Below are 22748 nucleotides of genomic sequence, written 5' to 3'. Positions count from 1 at the left end.
GCTGCAGCAGGCGTTCCCTCCTGGAGGCAGTCCTTCAGTCCTTCCCTGCACCGCTCAGCCCTCGGATTTTTGGCTTTTATTTTGAATTTTCTCTTAACTAAATTAAACATGAAGATAAAATAAGTAAAATACCTAAAAATAAAGGGGGGGGGGAAAGAAAAAACCCACATAAAAACAACAACAACCCTAAAAGGAACGTTTTGACAGCACAAGTAGGTCACAGCTCCCTGGTGTGCAAGCCGCGGCTCAGCGCCCCCCCCCCCGGGTTCACAACTGACATCTCTCTTCAAACACTGCCTCCCGAAACCCACACCTGCTCCCTGGTAACCCCAGCTGGGGCCATCTGCTAACGGCTTGGCCCCCGCCGGCCCCCACGACCTCACTGTGCTGCAGAGCGTGCTATGTCCCACCTGGAGGCTGCCAACAACCCCCAAGCCCAAGCTAAGCCCCCCCACACACGGGCACCAGCCGAGCCCATGCAGGGGAACCTTTCATGGGCCACGGCAGTGCTTCCTCTAATTAAACCCTCGGTGTCCCCAGGATATCCTGAAACACAACTTCAGAGACCTTGCAGCAGCAACCACCTCTCTGCATGCCCTCCCAGGTGGAGACAGGGAGGAGGGACTGGCTTTCCCTGTCCGAGGGCAGAACAGCCAGCCGAGGAGTGTCCTGGCACAGAGGAACACTGCTTCCCTTTCATGCCTCTTATCATCCTTCATCTTTAGTCATTCAGAACAATAGTGGTTGAGGGCAACATCCCCCTCAGAAGGGCAGGAACGTGGCTGCTTTCCTGCCACTCTGAGCCAGCAGTCGCCCTGCAGTGAGTGTACTTTCACCCTGAATTATCCAGGAAGAAAGGCAGCACCTCCGAGACTCCCCTTCTGGGATCACCAGAGGGGAAGGGCAGCCTCTCCCACCCCTTTTCCCACTGCCATGTCAGAAACCACCATCAATCCCCTTGGCTCTCAGTTCAGAGGCTCAGCTGCACTTCTACAAGTGATACCCATCCCTCCCCTTCCCTCTGGGAATGCTCTGGCTTCACACCTAGTGGGGAAATAGCTGCTGGAGGAATACTTCTTGTGCTGTCAGGAAGGGGCTATGCTTGTAGCCTGCAGCAGGTAGGTAGAAATGAGAGAAGCTTGAGCAGAGGCCTTGGAGGACAGCACCATGCTAATGCCTGGTGTGGGCTGTATGAGCATCAGTGCTGCAGGAGGTGGACAACACACACAGGAACACCACGCTGCTACCAGCTGAGCACTCTGGACACATTCAGAATGCTGCAGCCTCCACAGGAGCTGCTCCTTCCCAGCCCTCCTGCCCCACAGCAGCTACAATGGGCTGTGCAGAGGGAAGGACAGAGATCCCTCCTACACAAGGGTGGGATGATCAAGATGACCGGCATTATCCAGAGCAGCTGTGAACACAGAGCAGTGAGAAACAGTTTGTTAATCATTTCACAGGTGCTTTTTAAAAGCCGCGGCTCTTTGGATTAAAGCATCTCAGAGAGCTTTACGAGTGTGAGTTCCCACAGGCTCCCCTGGGAGGGGAGGAAATGCTATCCCCTTGTGCTGCAGCTCTCGGGGTTAAGCGGCTGCCCCGAGTCACAGCCAGTGCCAGCCCCAGAGATGGCAGCTCTGCCTTGCAGGCGCCTGCTGTAATCACAGATCTAAGGAACGTAATCAAACTGCACCACACGCCCAGGGGCAGAAGGAAAACAGGCCTGGGCCCCAGAGAAGGAGAGCAAAAAGGGGTGAAAAGCAGAGCTCTGGAAGCACGTCTTTGCATCTTTCACGGTCTAGCGGCAGGAATGCTGCTGTGGCCGGGCAGGAAGCGGCAGTGGAAGTCATTCCAATGGCATTTCCTGGAGAGCACTGCAGAAAAGACTCCCCAGTTCCCAGCCAGCTGGAGGAGCTGCCAGTGCTGCAGAGCCCAGAGCTCCAGATCCAGCTACCTGAGGTGTGCTGCCATCCTGCCTCAGCAGCACCTGGTACTGGTGAGGGATAGCAGGGACTTGGCTGGGGACAGCACTTCTTCACCCCAAGCAGGTGACAGTGGGATCATCACCTCAGCTGCAATGGGTCCCAGAGCACAGAACAATCACTGAAGGCAAAGCAGAGAGTATCCTTGGTTATTGCTTGGTCACATCCTGCAGCCAGCTCTGCCAATGCACAGAGCTGAGCTGAGAGCTCAAACAAGATCAGCAGTGCCTGGGCATCCCAAAACCTTGTGTACTAAGAGTCATTCATTCAGGCAGTGTCAAAACAGCAGAACTATGGAAAGCAGTGCTCTCCCAGAGGTGGCTGCATTCCCCACAGAGCACGACATGCAGCTGGGCCCCTCTACACGTGCCATGCACACCTCATGCTGCTCCCCCAAATATCTCGCGGCACAGCAGCAGAATGGGGCAGCCAGCATCACTGGGTGCAGGGGGAAAATGTGTGCAGTTTACCCGGGCAAGCAGCACGAAGCCAAACAGCATTTCTGAAGAGCTGAATGGGAGCCTAGCTCTCAATCTGAAACCATTGAGAAGGTTGGAGCAAGAGCACAGGATGAAATCCCAGCTGCAATCTGTCATATGACACGCTCTGAGTCATTTCCTACCATTCAAGAAAAAAAAAAAAGAGAGAAAATAGAAAATGAGTTTGCTACTCTGACATCTTCCAAGGGTTTTCCCCAAAGAGAACCATAAGCTTCCAGTCCAACTGCAGAGCAGCACAACGTGTCTATCTCAGCACATGGAACCCTGATGGCTACAGTGCACTGATAGCCTGGGACTCACAGGGAACAGTCCGCTCCAGACCAGCCTGGACTGTCAGACATTACAGACTGATAACAGAGACCCTGCGTGCTTTCAGCCCTGGCCTCCACCACGTATCTTGTCCTTGCCTCTCTGTCCACAGACCTACCCCCAGGCTCCTCATGACACTGGATGTAGGCCCAGATCCATATATTGAACCTCAAAGGAAACACAGTCACCCACTGTATGGGAGATTGGTAATCACAGCCTGAACCTCTGATTAATCAGCTGAGGCAAGTATGGGGTCAGCTATGGGAGCACAGGTGAGAGTGATGGAGCTGTGCTCCCTGGAGACCTCATTTAAGGGCTGACTCCCACTGAAGCAGCATCTCTTGGAGATCGCTCACCAGGGAGGACTGCCCCAGCTTCTTCAGCCAAGGCACCACCATTGGTGAGTTTTCCTTTACTTATATTTACTTATACCTTCTGTACATTTGTTACCATCTGTATGTTAATAACCAATACACCCACCATTGTCACTGCTCAGCTCCCTTCCTCTTAACACATCATGGAGTTGGCCAATGCATCTCTGCATGTCAGGCACTTTTTCATTCACCTTGCGTTTCCTCCTCCTGTGTCTGACCTCTCACCACATTTCTCCACACCCCACTGATGCCACTGATCACCACTGGCCTCACTGTTTAAAGTTCACAGCCAGGGGGATTCAGTCCTGGTCAAAGCATCTACTTCCAGAACACACGCTGGTTGGTTTTGATGGGTCACAGAGGAAGCAGTTCTCTTCAGCTCAGGATTGGCTATTAAAATCCCCTAAAGTTCTTCTTGTGTGTTTGTTTTCCTAGTAGCAGATTGTGGAATGATGGAGAAGCCAAAGCAGGGCCAGTAAACATGACAAAATCTACCCACGTTGGTATCACACAGCAAGATTTATTGTTACTTTCTGCCCAGAAAATGGTTATAGTCCAGCACTCAGCAGCCTGAGCAGTCCTCTCTGAAGGTGAACCTGCACCCCCACTGCCATCCTCTGCTCTCCTCTGCTCAGCTGATCCCCCACCCTGGTATTTACCCACTGCACCTCTTGGGAAAGCTGGGAGCAGACCTGCAGCAAACAGGGCAGCAGAAGAGGGGCTGCTCTGCCCTGGGCAGTTTGCTCCCTGTAGCAGGAGTCACATTAGGGCCCAGGGAGCATCCCCATGGATGCACCACCCTGCAGGCACTCAGGAGCCCCTGTGGCCCTAGCACCACTGCACAGCATCTGATGATGAAAGGCTGAGGGAGCTGGGGGTGCTCAGCCTGAAGAAGGCTCCGGGGAGATCTCACTGTGGCTTTCCAATACTTGAGGGGAGCTTATAAGATTGCTTTTTGAAGGCTGCTGGGTTGGATCCCCTTGCTACGGCCCCCACGCAGCACCCAGCTCTGTTTCACACACAACAGCAAGGTCAGGAACCCCAGTCAAGGTTGGGAGGAGAGAGCAAGGCTGCTCCCCTGGGAGAGGAGCAGGCTAACAGAGATCTTCAAAGGCAGAGCGGGTGGGTGGGTCAGATAGGGCAGTCCTGGCCCTTCTGCAATCTATTTGAACAAATATTTGCTACAAACAACGAATTTAGAGACAGACGCACAAAAAAATTGAAGAGTCTTAACTGTGATAGTGGACTGGGGGTGGGGAAGAGAGGGAGGAGGTATTTCATTCCCTACAAGCAGAGACCAGTGATTTTCCACCAGTGATTTAATCTAAATCCCCCAGAGAGTTCATTTACAAAAAATCAGATTGCATTATCGCCTAGGTCTCCAGGATACAACCCAATCCGTCACTAACAGCAACAGCCACACTAGCTTGGAAACCTCAATTTGATCACTCAATTCCAAGACTAATCTGTGGCTTTAAAAGCCAAAGGCAGAAGGGAAGGGGGGTGGGGGGGGGGAGGTTAGGAACTCAGCATTTGGCCAGTGTTATCTGCGCGATGAGAGAGCTAATGGGCTAGACAAAGCCAGCCAAAATAGCCAGCAGATCCCAGGTTATTAATCGAAACCAAGCTTCAGAGCAGCCCCACCCAGGCAGTGCCCCAGGGCGGCCACATTCCAGGAATTCCTGCACGCTGGGTGCACCGCTCCCTCCCTGGGTGCACCTACTCCCCATGGTCCTGGTGCTGCCAGCCCAGCATAAGGGGCTGAGGGGCCCCGAGGGGTCCAGTGTGTCCCAGCTGCCAGGAAGGTGTAGAGCTGGCCTTCAGGATCCTGCCCTGCGGCCCTGTGGTGGGCTGCTGGGAGCTTGGGATGTATAAGGCTAAAAGGCCACAGCATGCATGCAAAGGAGGCAGTACCCCACTGTTTAAATGCCAAAGGATTGATAGCATGAACTCCTTCCAGTGGGCACCAGTAAAGGTTACATCAGCAGGGAATCACTAAGATGCAGAAGTAGAAGCAAAGAGAAAAACTCAAACATCTGCAGGCTATATACCTCCCGCTGGCAATCCCATGCCGTCCTGCACAGACAGACCAAGCATTTAAAGAATGCTTCCTGAAGAAATGCTTATTCATGTTAATACCTAACCACTGAAAGCACTCAGTGTGCTGCTCAGGGAGGCTGGGAATACAGCTCCAAGCCAAGCAAGGAGCAGCTGAAGACACAGCAGCTCCCTGGCACGGAGCTGCTCCGCACCGTGCTGTGAGGGGCTGCTCCCAGCAGCCCACCCACAGAGAGAGGCTGCAGGATTCACTGCACTGCGATGGCAGAGGCAGACATCGTCCCATCTCTAGAATGAAGAAGTAGCTGTTACCCCACCAGATCACAGGGCCAGGCTGGAACACTGCTGAGCACAGAGAGGAGGAAGCTCCACTCCCTGCTGTTAAATGACATGAGGAACATGCCCAAGAGCAAGGGCTCCCATTTGAAGAACAAGCTTGGTTGACATTACATTTCCACAGGCTCTTGGAAAATGGGTCTCTTATGTAACAGCCAGGGAGAAGGAGGAGAAAAAGGGATGCAGGAGGACAAATCAGAACATTAACTCTTTGTTTCAACGCAGCGGACTGACCCTCTTGCAGCAGAGCATTAAGAACGCAGAGGGAAGGGCCACATACCAATTTCTTGCCCTGCAAGGTCTAGACCGAGCACAAGCACAATCACTGCAGGCAGCTTGATCTGGCCAGCATCGCTGCTGGCCTTGAACTAGGATGCAGGGAGCCATCCCTATGGGAGAGCAGTTCTTACCCAGCCGCCATTCTCCTGGATCCAGGGATCTAGATGGTCGGTCAAGTACGTGGTCATCCAAGACACAATGCGTCCCACCAGTACCCGCATCTCCTTGTCCACGCTCTCCACGCACAAAGCCCCTCCGAAGGAGAAGAAAGCCACAATGCGCCCCCAGTTCACACCATCGTGGAAGAGTTCATTCACTACCTGCTCAAAGCTCTGGTACGCCGTGCCAGGGGTGATGTGGAGCTGGGAGGTGAGGTCGCTGAAAGCCCTCCGGTACCTCAGCTCAAACTCATCCCCTGCTTCTCTCAGCGCCTGCCTCACGTCAGATGCTCCAACGATTCCATGAACTTCCAGGCTGCTCCGGTGCACGGTGGCTCCATTCACTACGTGGCCGGCAGGCGGGTGCCAGGATGGGCTCCCGTTGAGGACACCGTCCATCTCTGCCTCTGCTGCAGTGTCAGTCCTGTTCTCATCCTCTTCCTCCAGCTCGCTCCAGCAGTGCCCCTTCTGCGAGAGCTTGTAGGAAACAAAGTCAATCACTAACTCCCGGTTACTGCTGGACATTTTCACACCTGCAACGCCCTCAATGAGTCCATGGTCCAGTGCACGAGCAGATAAGCACACTTAGCAGCTCCTGGCTCCGCGCTCCCTCACGACCGGCGAACACATCCGACCTTTGCACAGACAGACAGAGAGGAAAAGAGAGGCAAGGAAACGGTTAACACGACAGCTTGCTGCGCCGTGCACATCAATAGCTTAACGTTACACTGAGCTCATCACCCAGCTTCTCTGGGAACCGACGCCGCACACGGAACAAGGATCCCCCCCTTCGGGGTCACCCTCAGCCCTCCCGCAGCCCCGGGGCTCACCGGGCTCAGGCAGAGCCGGGGCTCACCGGGCGGAGGCTGAGAGCTGCGGGTGCTGCGGGCGGCCCGGCCCCGCTCCGCTCCGTCAGTCCCGGAGAGCCACGGAGGCGGAGGCAGCACCGCCCCCGCCCGGCCCCTCCCGTTAAAGGGCCCGGCCGCGCCCCCCGCCGGCATTGCCCAACGGGACCGCCGGTGTCCGAGCCGGGGCTGCAGGCTCCGCTTCCCGTTCCCATCCCCGGTGGCTAACCCCGGCCCCGTGCCCCTCGGAACGGCCCCCAGCGTGGGGAAATGGGAGGGAGAAAGGCTCCGAGTGCCCTTTAAAAGCAGCAGGTAAGAGGTGCGGGGGTCTCCTTTGGAGGTTTCTCCCCGCGACCGCAGAGGGAGAAGGGAATCGCAGGGCTCGGTGCAGCACTGAGCTGTCACGGTAAGAGGAGCATGGCTGGAAATAAGGTAGGAACAGAAACAGCCCCAGGAGAAGCTTTAACTAAAGACTTCCAGCAACTACACACAGATGAAACCATCGCTGCTGTGAAAATAAACGGCGTTTGTAACGTTATTTAAACTGTGGCCCCTGCAGTCGTTTGAATGCTGTTTCCTCTTCGCAGCCCCTGCTGCCCCTCCTCCCCACGAGGCACTGCCGTCCCTGCATGCACCCCAGCACCCTTCATGCAATGCATCCCTTGCCAGCCTGCATCCCACCCTGGGGTCTGCAAGGAGAGCACGGAGGGGGGCTGCTCCTCCCGAAGAGCCATAAGGGTGGGCAGGCAGGGCTGCACAAAGCACAGAGTCGTTGTTCTATACTCACCCACATCCCCCCCTCCCCTGAGAAATAGGGCAGAGAAAAAGCTCTGGGCTGGGAAATAGCAGCTCACTCCGGCTTCTGGCTGAGAGTGTTGGATTCAAGTAATTTGACGCTGAGAGGAGGCAACTCCCAGCCCTCCCACGGTGCTCTCATCCCACTCCACCCCTCCTGCCCTCCCTCCCGTTCAGTGCCAAGGCTCCGTGCCCCCCTGGTGCCCCCAGCCCTGCCAACCCCAGCAGCCTGGGAGGTCCCACGGTTGTGGAGGGCTTCCAGCAGAACCGAATTTAGTTTTTCCTGCTCCGAAAGGCAGACAATGAAGCGTAGGATCTATGAAGGAAGCAGGGGCCGCTCCTCTGCTCGCAGCGATGGCGTTAAGCTCTGAGTAATTGATGTGCTGTGCAAATGGCGTTTCGCTGTAACCTCCTGTTCGTGCCAAAGCCTGTCAGTGAGTCAGAGTGCGGTGCAGGACTGGGTCACAGGTAAGGGCAAGGGCCGCAGGGCAGTGCAATGCAGTGCAATGTAATGCAGTGCAATGCAATGCAGTGCATGAAGCACTGAACTGCTGGCGGTAGGATGGAGCGCCCGGGCTGCTGCACCCCCACGGCGGGTGAACAAAGACTCCTAAGGGGAGGTGCTCGGCACGCAGCCTGCCCGCAGCCCGGCGTCCTCAGGGCAGTGACTCCGGTACCCGCGGGGGCAGCGGACACGGACACGGGGGGGCTGCGGGAGTGTCGGCCCGGTCCCAGCGCCGCCCCGGCCCCTCGCGGCCGCCGTCCACACGCGCGGAGAGGCGGGGCGGCCCGCACGGGGCCCGCACACGAGGGCCGCCACAGGGCACGCGGCCCGCCCCTCGCCATCAGCCAATCACGCGCCACGAGAGCTCCGCGAGGGCGGAGCCAGCGAACGGCCTGTTTTCATTGGCGGAACCGCGCGTCGCTCACGGCCTGCCCCGCTCCGCCCCTCACCTCAGCGGTCGGTGGAGGGTCCGGGCCGTTACCGACCCCGCTCCGCGGGCGCAACCGGCAACGACGCAGGGCACGGCCGGGAGCCCCGGCGGCCCTCGGCCCTCTCAGCAGTCCCCGGCGTCCTGCCGCATCACCACCGAGCGGCCGCCGCGCTCCTGGGCCGAGCCGGGGGGTGCGGGAGGGCGGGAGGGGGCAGCGCGCATGCGTGCAGCGCCGCCTGCCTGAGGTGCGGTGCGCATGCGCGAAAACGGCGGGGCGAGAGTGCGTTGGGCGGCCGTGCCAGTGCGCAAGCGCAACGACGCCGAGGACGGTTGGGGCAGGGCGCCTCCTGGCGGCTGCCGCCTCTTCTCTGCTGGCAGCTCTCGGCCGCATCGCTCCTCCTGTGCCCGCATCGCTCCTCCTGTGCCCGCACGTTGTGTCCCCGCAGCACTCCGTGCTGTGCCCGCGGAGGTGAGGTGAAGCCGAGGCCTGAGGTTGATGTGACACAGGGATGGATGGGCTGCTATGAATGAATGGCCGTGGAGGGCGGTGTGGGGGGTTGGAGCGGGGTCTTGACTTCTTCGGGCCGTGGGGGGCTGGGCGGTGGGAGCCTTCCTGGCAGCCTCGGCAGAGGGCAGACATGGGCGCCGTGTGCGGAACCGGCCCTGTCTGGGAGACCCGCCCCCCAACAGCTGATAGGCTGTTTCAGAGCCCCGTCTCATCTGATTGGCCAAGCCCTTCCCTCCCTGTGCATTCTGGGAGTTGCGGTTTGTTTCTGACGTTGAGGCTGGCGTTTCCTCTGCGTCCGGATCCTACATTTCCCGTCAGCCTCCGGGGGAGGGGCGGGAGTGCTCATCCGGGTTCTTTAGCCTCTGGGCAGCCCGTCCAATCAGCACACAGCGGGGGCGTGCGCTGAGCGTTGATTGGTCCATTCGGACAACACGAGTCCCGTTTGAAATCCTCTAACGGCGGCGGGCAGAAGCCCCGCGCTCGGCGGCTGCGGCGCTGAGGTGAGTTGAGCGGAGGGGTTACCGGGGATCGGCGGCAACCGGGGCTGCCCGCTGCCCCTCCTCACGTTATCCCCGCTGCCTGAGTGTATCTCGGTTACGGCGTCCCGGGTCGCTCTTCTCCTTTGGGCCCCTTGGTCCGCTTATTGGGAGTAGGCCCCGGCCTGCAGGAACGGCTCCATAGGGGAAAGGCGGAGAAACCCGCTTCTTAATGGGGGAAAGGAACGGGCTTTGCTGCTTCTCTATTGAGGCCTCGCTGAGAAAAGCAAGGATCAGGACAGGCCGTTGGTGTCCCTGAGGGCGGTGCTGTCCCGTCTGCTCTCGTTATTCTGTGTTCTTTGTTGTTTGAATGTCAGTTTATCTAATAATAAGCAGAGGTTACCTGCCTAAAAATAACACTTGGTTCCTTGAGCGGCTATTCTTAGGCCGTGCCATCTCCATTCCTCTTAGACCTCATTTAGGGAGCGTGAGGTGTCCGGGCTCTATTTTGGGCTGTTGGAAAGGGGGCAGCTTAAGGGCAAGGGCTGCTGGCACCTCGTTCCCCTCGGGGTGATGGATGTGGCTCCTCCTGCCTCCAGCCGGGCTCTCTGCTTCCATACCAGCGTTACATGATGGGTGCTAATGCTGCTCTGTGCTGTGGTTATAGGGTGGTGAGTTCAGTGCCGGTTGTGCTGCAGAAAGGCTTGTTCTCCTCCCTCCTCTTTATATATTAGACAGTGAAAAGCAGCTGGGAACTTTGGGTTATCAATCCTATGCGACAGCATGGGGAGCTGTTTGTCCTTTAGGAGAATGAAGAAGCTGCCAGGCTGAATTAAAGGAGTTGCCCTTTTAGTGCAGCGTTCTGTGGTTAAATGGCAGTCAGCATTGAGTTGGATGGCAAAAGGCACTGGAATCACTGCAGCAAAGTGCTGTGTGGTGGTCTCAGCCCTGAGGGGGCTTCTTCTGCTTACTCCCCTTTGAATGCATTGAATCTGTTTGGCTGCTGGTGCTATTCAGGGTGTCCTTTTCACATGTTGGTACTGCGTTGGGTTCTTTTTGTCTTTCCAAACCTAGTAGGATCTAAGAGGAAGAAACATCTGGAGCTTATGAAGCTCTAGTGGTGAACTGTTTTATGGTGGTGTTCCAAATGGCCCAGAGAACAAGACAGCAGGAAAGAAGAGATTTTTTCCTGCACCCTCCTTCTCTCAGTGCTGAACCCCTCCAAACAGGGGGGGCTCTTGTGGTTAGATCACAGCTGTGTAGCTGAAGCATCCCCTTAGCACATGCTTAGTGCTGTACTGCAGCTAGTGCTGTGCAGGTGTCACCCGAGTTGCTCCTCTCTGGCCTCATCCAGCCAAAACGTTTCTGGCAAGGAATTCACAACTGCAATGAGATAAAGACACGGAGCACATCTGTGATGGAACCACGTCAGCGTTTTAAAGCTAATTTGGATTAGAGCGAGGTGTGAAGTTATTCTAAAACACCCATTGCACTTGCTGTTGGATCAGGCTTATTCTGGGATAGGAATGCTTGTTCCAATTTAGCTTAATCCTTTATCAAAGCCAACTAATCCAAACCAGGCCGAGGCACTCTTTTGGAACGTGCTGAAGTGTAGTTACTCAAAAGAAACCTGATGTGTATAGAAGCCTGTGGTCTTCATCTCAGAGATGGCTTTGCTGCTCTGCACAGAAGCTGTATGGGGTCATGTCTATGTGTAGCTTATTTACGTCAGTCAGGACAGTGCAAGAGAACTAAGATTTGAGTTATGCAGTCACTTTTACCAAGTGAATTTGGGCTGTTCTTGAAAGCAAGGGGACTGGAGCCTCACTTTGTGCTGCTGTTCTTGAGGTAGGGTGGTATGAACCAGGCACAGACTGTGCTGTGAGCCACCCTGTAATGGCAATTCCTCATCCTCAGACCTGGGGGGTGTGCAGGGAGTTGTGAGGAGGATGCTGTGAGTTCACCTGACTGAAGCACAGGCTCTTCAGAGTTCAGAATAACTTTTCCTCCCGTGCAAGAGACTTTGGAGTATGAAACTGCGGTATTGGTGCACTCTTGTTTTCATGGCTGATGATTCAGTTCGGACTGGGATAGGGAAGGAAAAGGGCTCAGTGATGAGGCAATCCCGCATTGCTTGAGCTGTGGAAGAATATGGGCTTCATGCAGCAAAAAACTGGTAAAAATTTGGCTTGTGGGAGGTGTTGCAGCCCTGCAGCAGTGAGCAGTGGAAACAAGTAGCTGTGAAACACGATCCCTGCAGCTCCAGCTTGGTAGAATGACCAGAGGGTGAGGGGAGAATGCAGATGACGCATTTGATTTTTAAAAAAGTGGGTAGTGTTGACAGAAACCCTATCTTGATTAAGGGTGGTAGGAAAGCATTCAATTCCAGCCATGGCTTGAGCTCGATTACAGTTGGTTTTGGCTCAGATTCTTCCATTTCCCTTCTTTGGATCTTACCTTGACATCTTCAGTTGTGGAGGTGTTGCTTCTTTGATGGCATTCTTACCCTTACAATAGCTGTGCCGGGGCACTGCAGGCTTCTTGGTGCAGCTCCTTCAGAAGGTGTAGGGCTGTGGGTTAGAGGAAGCAGCGATACCTCCCAGATGCTGCCTTAATTTACTCTTCAGCTCCTGTTTCTGCAGCTTATTGCCTAGGGGGAGCTATGCGGGCTCTGCTTGGACATGTGGAACATGAATATTTTGCTTTAGAGTTGGTTGGGCTCCAAAAGCAATGTTCGGGGAATTTCCTTCGGGAGTGTTTTATAACATATCCTCCAGGGCTGTTCCTTGTGGCTCACTGAGACGTTATAAAATCAGTTAAAAAAAGGCCTTTGCAGAAAGGTGGTGTTGTTCCAATTTGCAGATTTATGACTTGGTTGCTGTCTTTATTCCTGTTGCCTTGCGTTTAATAACACTTGTTGACATAAGGACTCCTCCTGCTGTCATTGCTCTCCTAATTAACTGCAGGGACTGATCTTGACACTCTCCTACTACTTGGTTTGTTTATAGCCTGGCCAGCCTCTCAGCAGAGTTCTGTGGGACTTGCCAGCAACCCAGTTCTGACTTCTTCCTGCCTATTGCTCTATGGCAGTACTTTGCAGAACTCTCTTCTGGTTTGGAAATCAATATTCTTAGCATTGGAGCTTCTTTGTGTTATTAGTTCTTGCTTGTAGCGTTTCAGAGGGAGAAAGGCAGAGCTTTGCTGTATTCTGGAATCCACCTCGTTGTCAGGCTCTTCTGACATTTGATTATCGGTATCTGGTAACCGTAAGAAGTCCCTTTGCCATGTGTTCTGATGGAGGAAAGAGCAAATTGGTCACTGTCTGAAAAACCTTTGTGCTTTACTTCCTTGTGGAAATTCATTTCTAGCCCTGACAGGTACAAAGAAAGTTTTTGCAGCTTGGTCTTGATGTTTTTAAACCTGTGCTGCTTATGAGCCCTCCTGTCCTAAGGCTGTGAATTACAAGATGGGAAAATGTACCAAGGACACCTCTAGTATCTGACTGTAAAACAATGCAGGAACAGACACCTGTGCTGGGGTCTGGTGTAACAGGTGACCGCTTCTTGTCTGAAGGGTTGTAGAAGTGCAGGTGCAGGACTCCCGAGGACAGTGTGAAGATGTCTCGCTCAGGATCTCGCTATTCCTTCGATGTCCCAAACCCCTACATCAACTTTGCAACTTTAAACGATGATGATGTACACAATGCAGACTCCTGGTTTGGTAAGTTGTTTCCAACTCCTTGATCTGTTTTCTCTTTGGGTGAGGGCTTGCTGCGATGCTTGTTTGGCTTCTGTGCCAGCGGATGAGTCGTATTGTTGACTGCATTATTCATCAAACTAGGATTTTTCTGTTTTATTTTTATTCAAAATTTGTTCATGAACTGTGACTTGTTAACATCATAATGCTATTCAGAGGTATTGCTATGAACTTCAAGTGTAGTGTGTATAGTGAAAGTCTTTCCTTTTTTCACAGACCAACAAGCCAACCAGGAGAATATCTCTCCTGTAGAAAATCTGGCAAATTTCTTGCAGAGCAGTCCTGCATTTTCAAAACCTGCTCTCATTCTTCCTTCTGCCACATCACAAGGAATAACAAAGAGTAAGTTGGCACAGGATGGGGGGGGGTTGATAAATTTCCCCTATTTTTCAGTATGGGAATGAAAAAGCCTCAGTCTAGCTATTTTGGGACCATCTTCACTCCATTGTGTGTGTGTGTGTGTGCGTGTATAGATAGATATCTAAGTTGATCTTTGTCGCTGTTCTCAGGTGAAAGCTGTGGAAAGGATGAAGCAGAAGTAGCAGAGACTGATGTGGTTCCTCAGAGTACTGTTGGACCCCTGACAACATGGAGGGCTAGTGCTCCTGATGAGGCCCCTCAAAGGTGAAATATCAGTACTTAGTTTGTGTGAAGATTGATAGCAGTGTGATTAAGCAGGTCCTTACTCTGTGTTTGCAGTTCTAGCTGTTTCAGGGTTGTCCTGAGGGACTAATGCTCTCCAGCTCAAAGATTGTGTTTTGGGATAGCTGATCTGCTTGCTAAGCTGGAGGAGTAATCTCTAGGGGTGGAAATGTAATGCAGTGTCTCTCATACTTGTCAAATGAGACTCTATGGCACTGGGAGCTTCTGGAATGTGAGGATATCTGAAACTGAGGTGACTTATAAAGTTTCTTTGTTTATATCTGCCTGAGCTGGGCAGAACTTTTTGGTATGAATCAAGGGGTTCTGTATACTTGCATACACCAAAGAATATTACATTTATGGATTGTAAAACTTAAGTCATTTATGCTGCATTTGGCTTGTTATATTAAGCACACAGCATATGAGAGTTGGTAATGCACTGACATGGTGTTGTACTGATCATGTGTCTTCTTGGTCACCATGGGAAAGCTAACCTGTACTTTCTGTTCCACTGTAGAGCGGGTAGAAGACCAGCTACAAAGCAAAGAAAAGCACAGCAGCACAAGCAGCCAGCTCGAGTCAAAGTGGAGAAGAGTGATGCTACATTGGCTAACAGGGAAGAGGCTCCACCCCTGAAAAAAATGAGACTGTACGTCATCAGAGTTCTTCTGTTTGGGGTTAAGAAGGGGATTGAAACTATTTCCCTTTGAAAGCATTTCCACTTGGCTGAAAGGGTTCTTAGGTTCTCACAGAGAGCTGTTCTGGAGATTAAGGACAGGAGACCAAAACATGATTTTCAGATAGTGGTTTTGTAGATGAGAAGAAATGTCTGTAAGACATGAATGCAGTGCTCTGTTTGCAAGTGGGGGTGTGAATGAAATAAACTTGGATTTCTGAAGCTTTTTATTACTTAGTATCTGTCAGCTAACTGAAATTTGGCTTAACTTGTCTGACAGGAGGTCACCAATAAGTGTTGGAAGAGTCACAGCTAGAATATTTCTCAGGTTTGCTTAGCTGCTAAGATGGTACTTACTGATAAACTTGGGGCCATGCAACTTTTTTTTCCAAAGCCAATTTTGCAACAGTCGTAGTTAGATGAACTACAGTATGTTTACCTCCTCAGAAGGAAAAGCTTAAGTTCCAAAACTCAGTAAATAATCTTCCCTTCTACAGCCATAGTGTACCAGGGAAAACTAGACAATCTGTACCTGGGCCCATGGTGAGGTAAGGCCCATCTGGCATACCTTAACTCACCAGGTGTTGGGATGTTATGTGGTGAGAGCTGCATGTGATCTTTTATTTAGAGCACAGTAGTCAGTGATTTGCCCTAACAACTTGTTACTTCAGTTCTAGCAGCAAGGAGAAGCTGACAGATGCATCCCCGAAGAAAGAGCTTTTGCATCATCCTGATGTGTCCCCAGCAAGAGGGAAAAACAAACTGACCATGCCCTCCACGCCAACAATGCTAAAGTATGTCATTTTCTGTGGCTGAAGCTTGTCTTTGCTGATGACAATTGATGTATGATCTCAGTCTTTGATGTGCTTCTGCAGGAGGACCAATACTGCTGGCAAGCTGAAGAGTACAGAGGAGCAGGAGCTGGAAAAGATGCAGCAGCTGCAGCGGGAGGTCATGGAGCTACGAAGGAAGAATGAGGAGTCCCTGAAGGCAGCTATTGCTGGAGCAGGTGAGCTCCAGCTAAATTGCAAGCTGAGCCTGTTCTGGGCTCGTTAGGAGAGTGCTGCATGAAGCTGTGCAAGTGTATTTTGGAAAGCAAACATTCCAGACTTTGTGCTACATGTTATGGTTTAGGTGGCTTTTAATGTAAATTTGCCCCTAAGCTTCTCGGAAACAAGGTTTTATTTTGTGATGTTTGAAGGGTAATGGATGAGTTCTTTAAAAACTGCAAAAACTATTAGAAATGTTTTCTTTTTTTTTACCCTTCCCCCCCAAAAAATTCTTCCTCTGATCGCACCCCAAAAGGTTTCCTGTCCTTACACGCTCTTCTTCCTTAGGCCAACCTGTGAAGAGAACTATTGGTCAAGTAACGAAGCCAGTTGACTTCCATTTCTGCACAGAGAATAGAATTAAACAACATGCGGAAAACCAGCCTGAGAAGGAGTACAAGGAAGTGGATTTTGCAGCAGTACTGAGAAAGCATCCTCCTTCTCCAGTAAGAACCTGAGTATTGCCAGCACTCAGCTGACTAGTTCTGCACCCCACTTTTTTCTTTGTTGTGCTTTTGCAACACGTGTTGCTGGTATCTCTCAGCTGGTAAATTCTTGAGAGGTGAGAGTTGTGCATACGTAACTGTTAGCTTACTGCATGCCTTGCACTGCGCAAGAATGCTTTTGAAAAGCTGAACCTTTCATGTTAGATCCGTGAGCTGCTATATGTTGTGCTTCAGTCTTCTACCTTGTACAGTTTATTGATGTGACTAGCATGCATGCTCAGAGATTTGTGCAATATTGTGTTGTCCTCTTTTTAAATAAGGGGAAGGAATGGAAGCTTCCTTCGCTCTCTGATTCACAATATCTTTCTGTTAGACTGCAGTCATTAAGTGCCATTTGTTTTTGTCTCCAGATGCGAATGCCAAAGGGACCCACTGTGCCCAAACCCTTCAATCTGTCCACGGGAAGCAAAAGGAAACTCGAAGATACCTCATCAGAGTATGTGTCCCTTGCTGAGCAGGTTGAAGCGTTCCAGAAACGCACTCCCTCTCGTTACCATTTGAGAAGCAGGAAATCTGATGAAGGTAAATAAACCTATACATGTACAGCCAGGAAGCTGCACAGAGATGCTCTGCTTACTCTGCTGGGCAAGCAGTCTCTCTGTTGCAGGCCTTGCCATTAACTGCTCAGCTCTGTTACTTGTGTTTTAGGCCCAGCTCCAGCAAAACCAGTGAAAGCTCGACTTACCAACCCTAAAACACCAGTGCTTAAAACGAAGCACCGCTTCAGACCTGTTGCCTGCAAGAGTGCAGCAGAGTTAGAAGCAGAGGAAATTGAGAAAATTCAGCAGTAAGTAAAGACTGGTTCTGATCCTCAGAGAGAACTGCTTGTCTCTGGAACAAAGTACTATGTCTTAAGACCCCTTTTTATGTGTATATCTGTAAGAGAATGAGTAGCATAAAACAACGTTTCTGCTTTTTCTGGGTGTCATGCACAATCCTATGGTAGTGAATGTAAGGATGTTAAAGCAGCCAACTTATTTTGAAGGAGATAGTCTTCAAAAAGAGATGATTGTTGAATTCAGTTTGTGATTAATAAAGCAAAACCAGTATGATCTGCATGCAGCTGAAAGCTCCCCTGTAAACTAAGTTTTGGATTTCTAAGAATGCAATCCATCCAGTGGTCCTTGAAATCTTGCTTTTTCAAAATGCAAAGGAGTTGCTAACTAAAGCTGCACACAAAGCAATGTATACGTGTGGCACAACTGCTGACATACCCAAATATTGCTGACTTATGCCATGAAAAGCCATTTGCTAGAAGCTGTGTATTTCCTCATATGATGTGTAGGTGACTATCTGTCATTCCTGTGTAGGCACAAATTTAAGGCACGAGAGCTCAATCACAAGATTTTGGAGGGTGGGCCAATCCTGCCCAAGAAACCCCCTGTGAAGGAACTCACACAGCCAATTGGCTTTGAGTTGGAAATAGAGAAGAGGATTCAGGACCGTGAAAATAAAAAACAGCAGGAAGAAGAGCACTTCACATTCCATTCCAGGCCTTGTCCAACTAAAATCCTGGAGGATGTTGTGGTAAGTTTAGCAATAACCAGGAATTATGACTGAGGTGACAACTAGCTTTCAAGTGTCCTTAGCTGTGTTTCTTTGTATATTTGGTTGTCTTCAGTAAGTGATGCCTATCATTAAGTAAGAACAGCAATTAATGCATGGTGTGATACGTGCAAGATGTCAGACTACTTATCTGTGACATTTTTTTGTTGATTGGAGTTGACTGTCTTTCTTGAACAGGGTGTTCCAGAGAAGAAAGTGCTTCCTGTTACTGTTCCCAAGTCTCCAGTCTTTGCCTTGAAATGCAGAACCCGAACGACTAGCAAAAATGAAGAAAAGGTGATTGTGGATGTGCTGTTGTCAAGCTTTCCTCTCCCACTGTGGTGGCTGCCTCAGCCATCCTGTCATACATTTGCTCATTGGTGTGATGCTCTGGTTTGGCTAGCTCTTTTCCTCCTGCTAGACAGTCCCCCAGCGGGCACCTCTTTTAGTGCCATTCTTTGCTAAAGATTTAGTTACTGCTGCTCATTTTACAGGGAATGGATTGTCTTACAGAAGAACAGAATAATTTTTAAAACATGAGGGCACTGTTTAGGCTGTTTGATGCATTGCCTCTACAAATGAGGAAAGTAAACTGCTTACACTTCTAGAGCACAAAGGATATTGGCCTTCTCAACTTGATTGAGAAGGACAGATATTGCACTTGAACTTCCCTTGCAGCTTAGTCACTGTCTCACTCCAATTACTGAAGGAGATGGTTCCAATTATGTGCCCAGAGTGAGATTAAGAACCAAATGAGGCATCAAATATTGTCCAGCCATGCCTGTGGTTCACGATGCTTGTAAATTGGTGTTACTTGGTTTTTTGTTTTCCAGTAGTATCAGAAGTGTTTTCTTGATGTTATTCTGAGCCTTACAACAGGGAATTTGGGGCCTGAGTTGTAGTCTTTCTGCAAAGTGCTGTGTGTCAGATGCTAACACTACCATCCCTTTAGGAAAAGGAGGCTGCCCCTGTGATCAAAGCTAACCCTATGCCACACTACGGAGTGCCTTTCAAACCTAAAATGCCAGAACAGAGGCATGTGGAAGTTTGCCCCTTCTCTTTTGATTCCCGTGACAAAGAGCGGCTAATGCAAAAAGAGAAAAAAATAGAAGAATTGCAGAAGGAAGAGGTAAGAGCTAAAAATTATCTTGTATTCCACCCCATGAGTAAAAAGGTTGTTGCAGGACTTGCTTCTTGCTTTTGGCTGTTAAGCGTCCAAAGCTTCAGGCATTTGCAGAAAGGGCAAGGAACATTTCAAGCTATTTCTTTCAGGTGCCAAAATTCAAGGCGCTACCTCTACCTTATTTTGACCATGTGAAGCTGCCAGAAAAGAAGGTCAAAAACCCAACTCAGCCTGAGCCATTCAATCTACAGATTGATGAACGAGGAGCTGCCAAGCAACAGAGCTGGAAGCAGCAGGTAGGATAACAAAGATAACAGACATGAACAGGCTTAAAGTAGTTGGAGTTGAGCTTAACTTCAGCATCTGAGATCAGGATCTAAGTTTAATGGGTTGTTCTGTACTTGGCATGAGACTTGTGCTATGAGGAAGGGACTGGTGATTTGGGTTTCTTTCACCCGTTACAGTGGGTGATGGGACTTACCATGACTGCATGAACAGCTGTGGGGTATTTGCTAAGCAGCAACTATGTGCTGCTGAATCCCTTTGACCATCTCTGTGCTGAAGGATTTATTGACATGTGAGTAATATATTGCTTTTCTCATGTCAAGTTTGCAGTGGAAACTTGAAGATTATCCTGGTCTGTGATCTGAAACTGTTCAAGTTGTTTTTTTTTTAATTCCAAAAGTAACTGGCAGGCAACAAGTGATGCATCTTCTTGGCTTTAATCATGTTTTCTGTGCAAGTGATCCAATCTGAAGTCGACCTGGCTTTTCCAGTGTCTGCAGTTCTGGATTCTGTGTGGGGGAAAGATGGTGTTTTTGTTATTCCTGGCACTTGATGGGCTCTCTTCTCACGCAGCTTAAAGAAGACTTGAAAAAGCAGAAGGAGGCAGCATGCTTTAAAGCTCGTCCCAATGTAGTGATGTACCAGGAGCCTTTTGTACCTAAAAAGGAAAATAAGGTGTTATCAGGTAGAGTACTTGCTACATAGGCTTGGTTGGTAACTCAGAACTGATGCAATGAAATGATGCTTAAGCTGGCTGATGCCTCATTCTTCATCGGTGCGGCCAATAGTGCTGTGCACTTAACTAATTCCCTAACAGCTTGCCTCCCTAGGGAGAGGGGGAGTTTCCTCCTTGCTGCCCCCCTGGCCCACACTAACACGGCAGCTGTATTTAACAGCTATGCTACAATTGGCGGATGATTGATGTGTATGCTAGCTTGGGATAAGGGTAAATAGTATGCAAGGAGCTCCCTGTAGAGACAGATGGCATTTCTGCAGCAGCTGTCAGTCTTTTCTTCCCATCCGTAATGAGATGAATGCATCTACAGTTTAGTTTATGTGGAGCTAGAAACTTCATAGGGTACGGGAGTCAGAAACTTGTTTGTACTAACAGTTGTGTTTGCTCCCTCCTATGAGAACACCTGTGGCATGGCTAACGTCTGCATTAGTACTACTCATGTTTAACCGTAAGCTTTTCCCTGGAACCCCAGTGGTGTCTACTAACTGCCCTCACAGTACGAAGCACTCCACAGAGGGAGGCTTCTTTTTGATATTAGTACTGCTCTGCTTTACCTGGACTGCCTTTGCACCAATGTTATTCCCTCTATTTCTAAACTTAGAGAGCCTTTCTGGTTCTGTAGTTCCTGAAAGCTTTGAGCTGGCAACAGAAAAAAGAGCTAAAGAACGACAGGAATTTGAAAAACGATTGGCAAACCTAGAAGCCAGAAGAGAGAAGATTCAAGAACAGGTCAGACAGCAAGAAGAGGAACGTGAAAAGGAAGAAATTGCTAAGCTAAGGCAAGAACTGGTAAGTGAGCTCATTCTAAGCCCAAAGGAATGTGTGAACGTACTAAATGAGCTAATGTCGATGTTGAGATGCTTTAAGACTGCATTTTCAAGTTTCTCTGTCACAAACTGACCCCTCACTATGTCCCAGCTGGTCATTGAAACTAAAAATAAGAAAGGTGGCTGAGATAACTGATGGCTTCTGGAGCTGTACGTGTGTGGAGTGGAATAATCCTAGTGAAAGCCCCAGCCTTGGTGTCTTGTGTGTTCCTTGTGGCTCACTCCAGTGACCAAGGCAGTGTGGTGATCCTGCAGACAGGTGTCTGCCTGCATCCCACTGACATCTGGCCTGCATGTTTCAGCTTTGTTATAAATGCGACCGCTTTCTTCACATTGATGTTGGTTTTTCCAGGTTCACAAGGCAAACCCAATACGCCGATACCGCAGCGTAGAAGTGAAACCCAGTGAACAGCCACTGACTATGCCAAAATCTCCAAACTTCTCGGACAGATTCCGATGCTAACATGCATCCATGCGATAGGAGGAGGAGAGCATATCCTGCTCTGCACCCTTGACATGCAGAGAAGGAGCAGCTTTATGTATGTGGTTCCCCTCAGTCTCAACACCTATACTTGGCTCCGTTATCGTTTATTGAGTGGTTTAACTCTATTTGAGGCAGGTGGCAGTGGCACGGCATACTGAGAGCCATACGGTCTCTGTGGCCTCATTTTTTATATCTAGACATCTTAGTCTCCAAGGACTAAACCAGGTTTTTATATTGTATATGAACATTGTGTACTTTAACTAAATAAAAAAAAATGATAATCTGACCGCTGTCTCTTGCTAGCAGGCTCAGTCTCATTCCTGCAAGAGAGCTTTTCTGAAGGGACACTGAACCAGCAGGGATGTGCATGTTTGGGAGAGCTGCCTTGTCTTTGTACACCGAAGTATTGATTTCAGTTTGTCGTCTCTTAGGCTTTTACAATATGTTAAGTTTGAGTTGTGTTGAATAATACAAGACTTCCACAAGCCGGCGTGTTGTAGGTCTGTCTTGATGTTTAGTTGAATGCTGATATTTGTCTTGTCTTGCTTTAAGGTAGTTCTGTGTGTTTCAGAGCATTAAACCTGCTGTTTTGTAGCTGAAGTTCTATTTGGGGAACCAGTTAACTGGCAAATGACTCTTGCTGTTTTGCTGCCTCCCTGGCTTGTGCCAGCTCAGCTATGTTGGCTAAAGATGCATTGTCTCCTGGCCAGTGTAGCACGGCCTGCAGAGCTAAATATAGACCAAATGGTCTCAGGTGCTCGAGGACAAAAATTCCAGCATTGTAAAGAGATGATCAAATCCAGATTAAGGTTTGCTGAGAATGATCCCTTAGCATCATGATAGGCGTTCAAGGCATGTAAGACTGGAGGCTTTTCCTTTCTCTTGAGAGATGATGGGGCAGGAAATCATATGAGAGCTAAACTGAAAGCTGAACCTTCACCCTACCTGGAGATTGTCATTTGGATGTGGGTCTGTGTTCTGTTAAGTACTGTGCAGTTAGAAAGTGACTGAGGGACGTGAGAAGAGTTTGTTTGTGGGGGTGAATGACGTTGCCACGTGGTCTGTAGGAGCAAGAGGAACGTGTTAAGTGTTCTCTTCATCAGATCTTCCTGAAAATGCCCAGACCTGCATGGATCTACCTGACCAAAGGTGTGCAGACATTTCTCCTTGTGCCATAAGCTTCTTGCTGTCGCAGTGGAGCTGTTCCATCTGAGCTGCCAGACAGAGAAATTGGGACTTAAAATGTGCCACCAAGAAACTCTTCCAGTCTCCAGTGCCAGTTCCTGTGAAGCAGGCAGCGTGTGGGCTGCTGGAGCTGTAAATATTCGTGGCAAGGCAGAGGGAAACCTGAATGCTGATGAGCTGTGGAAGAATGTAGAGGCAAGCAGGATAACGAGGCTGTGAGCTGCAGCAGACATCAATCCATGAATGATGGAGCAACTGCGCTTCCGTGACGGCCTTACATGGCTTCTGCTTCGGACTTGAGAAAGGGTTCGTATGCCCAACAGCTTGTCAGTTTTTTCCAACTATATCACTGGGGCTAATAAAAGACATTACCTCTTCCTGG

General features: G+C 50.2%; 2 protein-coding genes across 10 annotated transcripts in view; one reads left to right on the top strand and one right to left on the bottom strand.

Annotated features, from left to right (window-relative positions):
• Positions 1-8726, bottom strand: part of BCL2L1 (BCL2 like 1) — a 17902-nt gene extending 9176 nt beyond the window's left edge. The window contains exons 1-2 of one of the 3 annotated variants that reach the window (XM_072349979.1): positions 8588-8726; positions 5967-6628 (exon numbers count right to left, since the gene is read on the bottom strand). In XM_072349979.1, the coding sequence (XP_072206080.1) occupies positions 5967-6518 (552 nt within the window). In that variant the 5' untranslated portion in view covers positions 6519-6628; positions 8588-8726. Of the gene's footprint in view, positions 1-5966; positions 6629-6823; positions 6981-8587 lie in introns of those variants that run through there. The other 2 variants (XM_072349980.1, XM_072349978.1) reach the window with 2 other exon arrangements.
• TPX2 (TPX2 microtubule nucleation factor) lies at positions 7999-22748 on the top strand. Of its 7 annotated transcripts, none has more exons than XM_072349972.1 (18): positions 7999-8101; positions 13126-13272; positions 13525-13650; positions 13818-13932; positions 14468-14599; positions 15124-15174; positions 15298-15420; positions 15502-15635; positions 15964-16121; positions 16532-16703; positions 16830-16968; positions 17492-17708; positions 17925-18023; positions 18679-18855; positions 18999-19145; positions 19708-19819; positions 20472-20659; positions 21050-22742. In XM_072349972.1, the coding sequence occupies exons 2-18, from the start codon at positions 13170-13172 to the stop codon at positions 21158-21160; spliced, it is 2304 nt and encodes a 767-aa protein (XP_072206073.1). In that variant the 5' UTR covers positions 7999-8101; positions 13126-13169; the 3' UTR covers positions 21161-22742. The 7 variants fall into 7 exon arrangements, with proteins under 7 accessions (XP_072206073.1, XP_072206076.1, XP_072206072.1 ...); XM_072349971.1 differs by lacking the exon at positions 7999-8101 and adding an exon at positions 8903-9037; XM_072349973.1 differs by lacking the exon at positions 7999-8101 and adding an exon at positions 9445-9576 and having other exon boundaries at positions 20493-20659.

Source organism: Excalfactoria chinensis, chromosome 15 (genome assembly GCF_039878825.1).
Source record: "Excalfactoria chinensis isolate bCotChi1 chromosome 15, bCotChi1.hap2, whole genome shotgun sequence".
Taxonomy (NCBI): Eukaryota; Metazoa; Chordata; class Aves; order Galliformes; family Phasianidae; genus Excalfactoria; species Excalfactoria chinensis.
Note: the sequence above shows the minus strand (reverse complement) of the source record. Positions and strands in the feature narration are given on the sequence as shown.

Bases quoted from the DNA above. Each gene is read 5' to 3' on its own strand.
- TPX2 (XM_072349972.1), top strand. From the start codon at position 13,170: ATGTCTCGCTCAGGATCTCGCTATTCCTTCGATGTCCCAAACCCCTAC. The intron at 16,122-16,531 runs GTAAGAACCTGA...TTTTGTCTCCAG, and splicing joins GAAAGCATCCTCCTTCTCCA to ATGCGAATGCCAAAGGGACC. The intron at 19,820-20,471 runs GTAGAGTACTTG...TTCTAAACTTAG, and splicing joins GGAAAATAAGGTGTTATCAG to AGAGCCTTTCTGGTTCTGTA.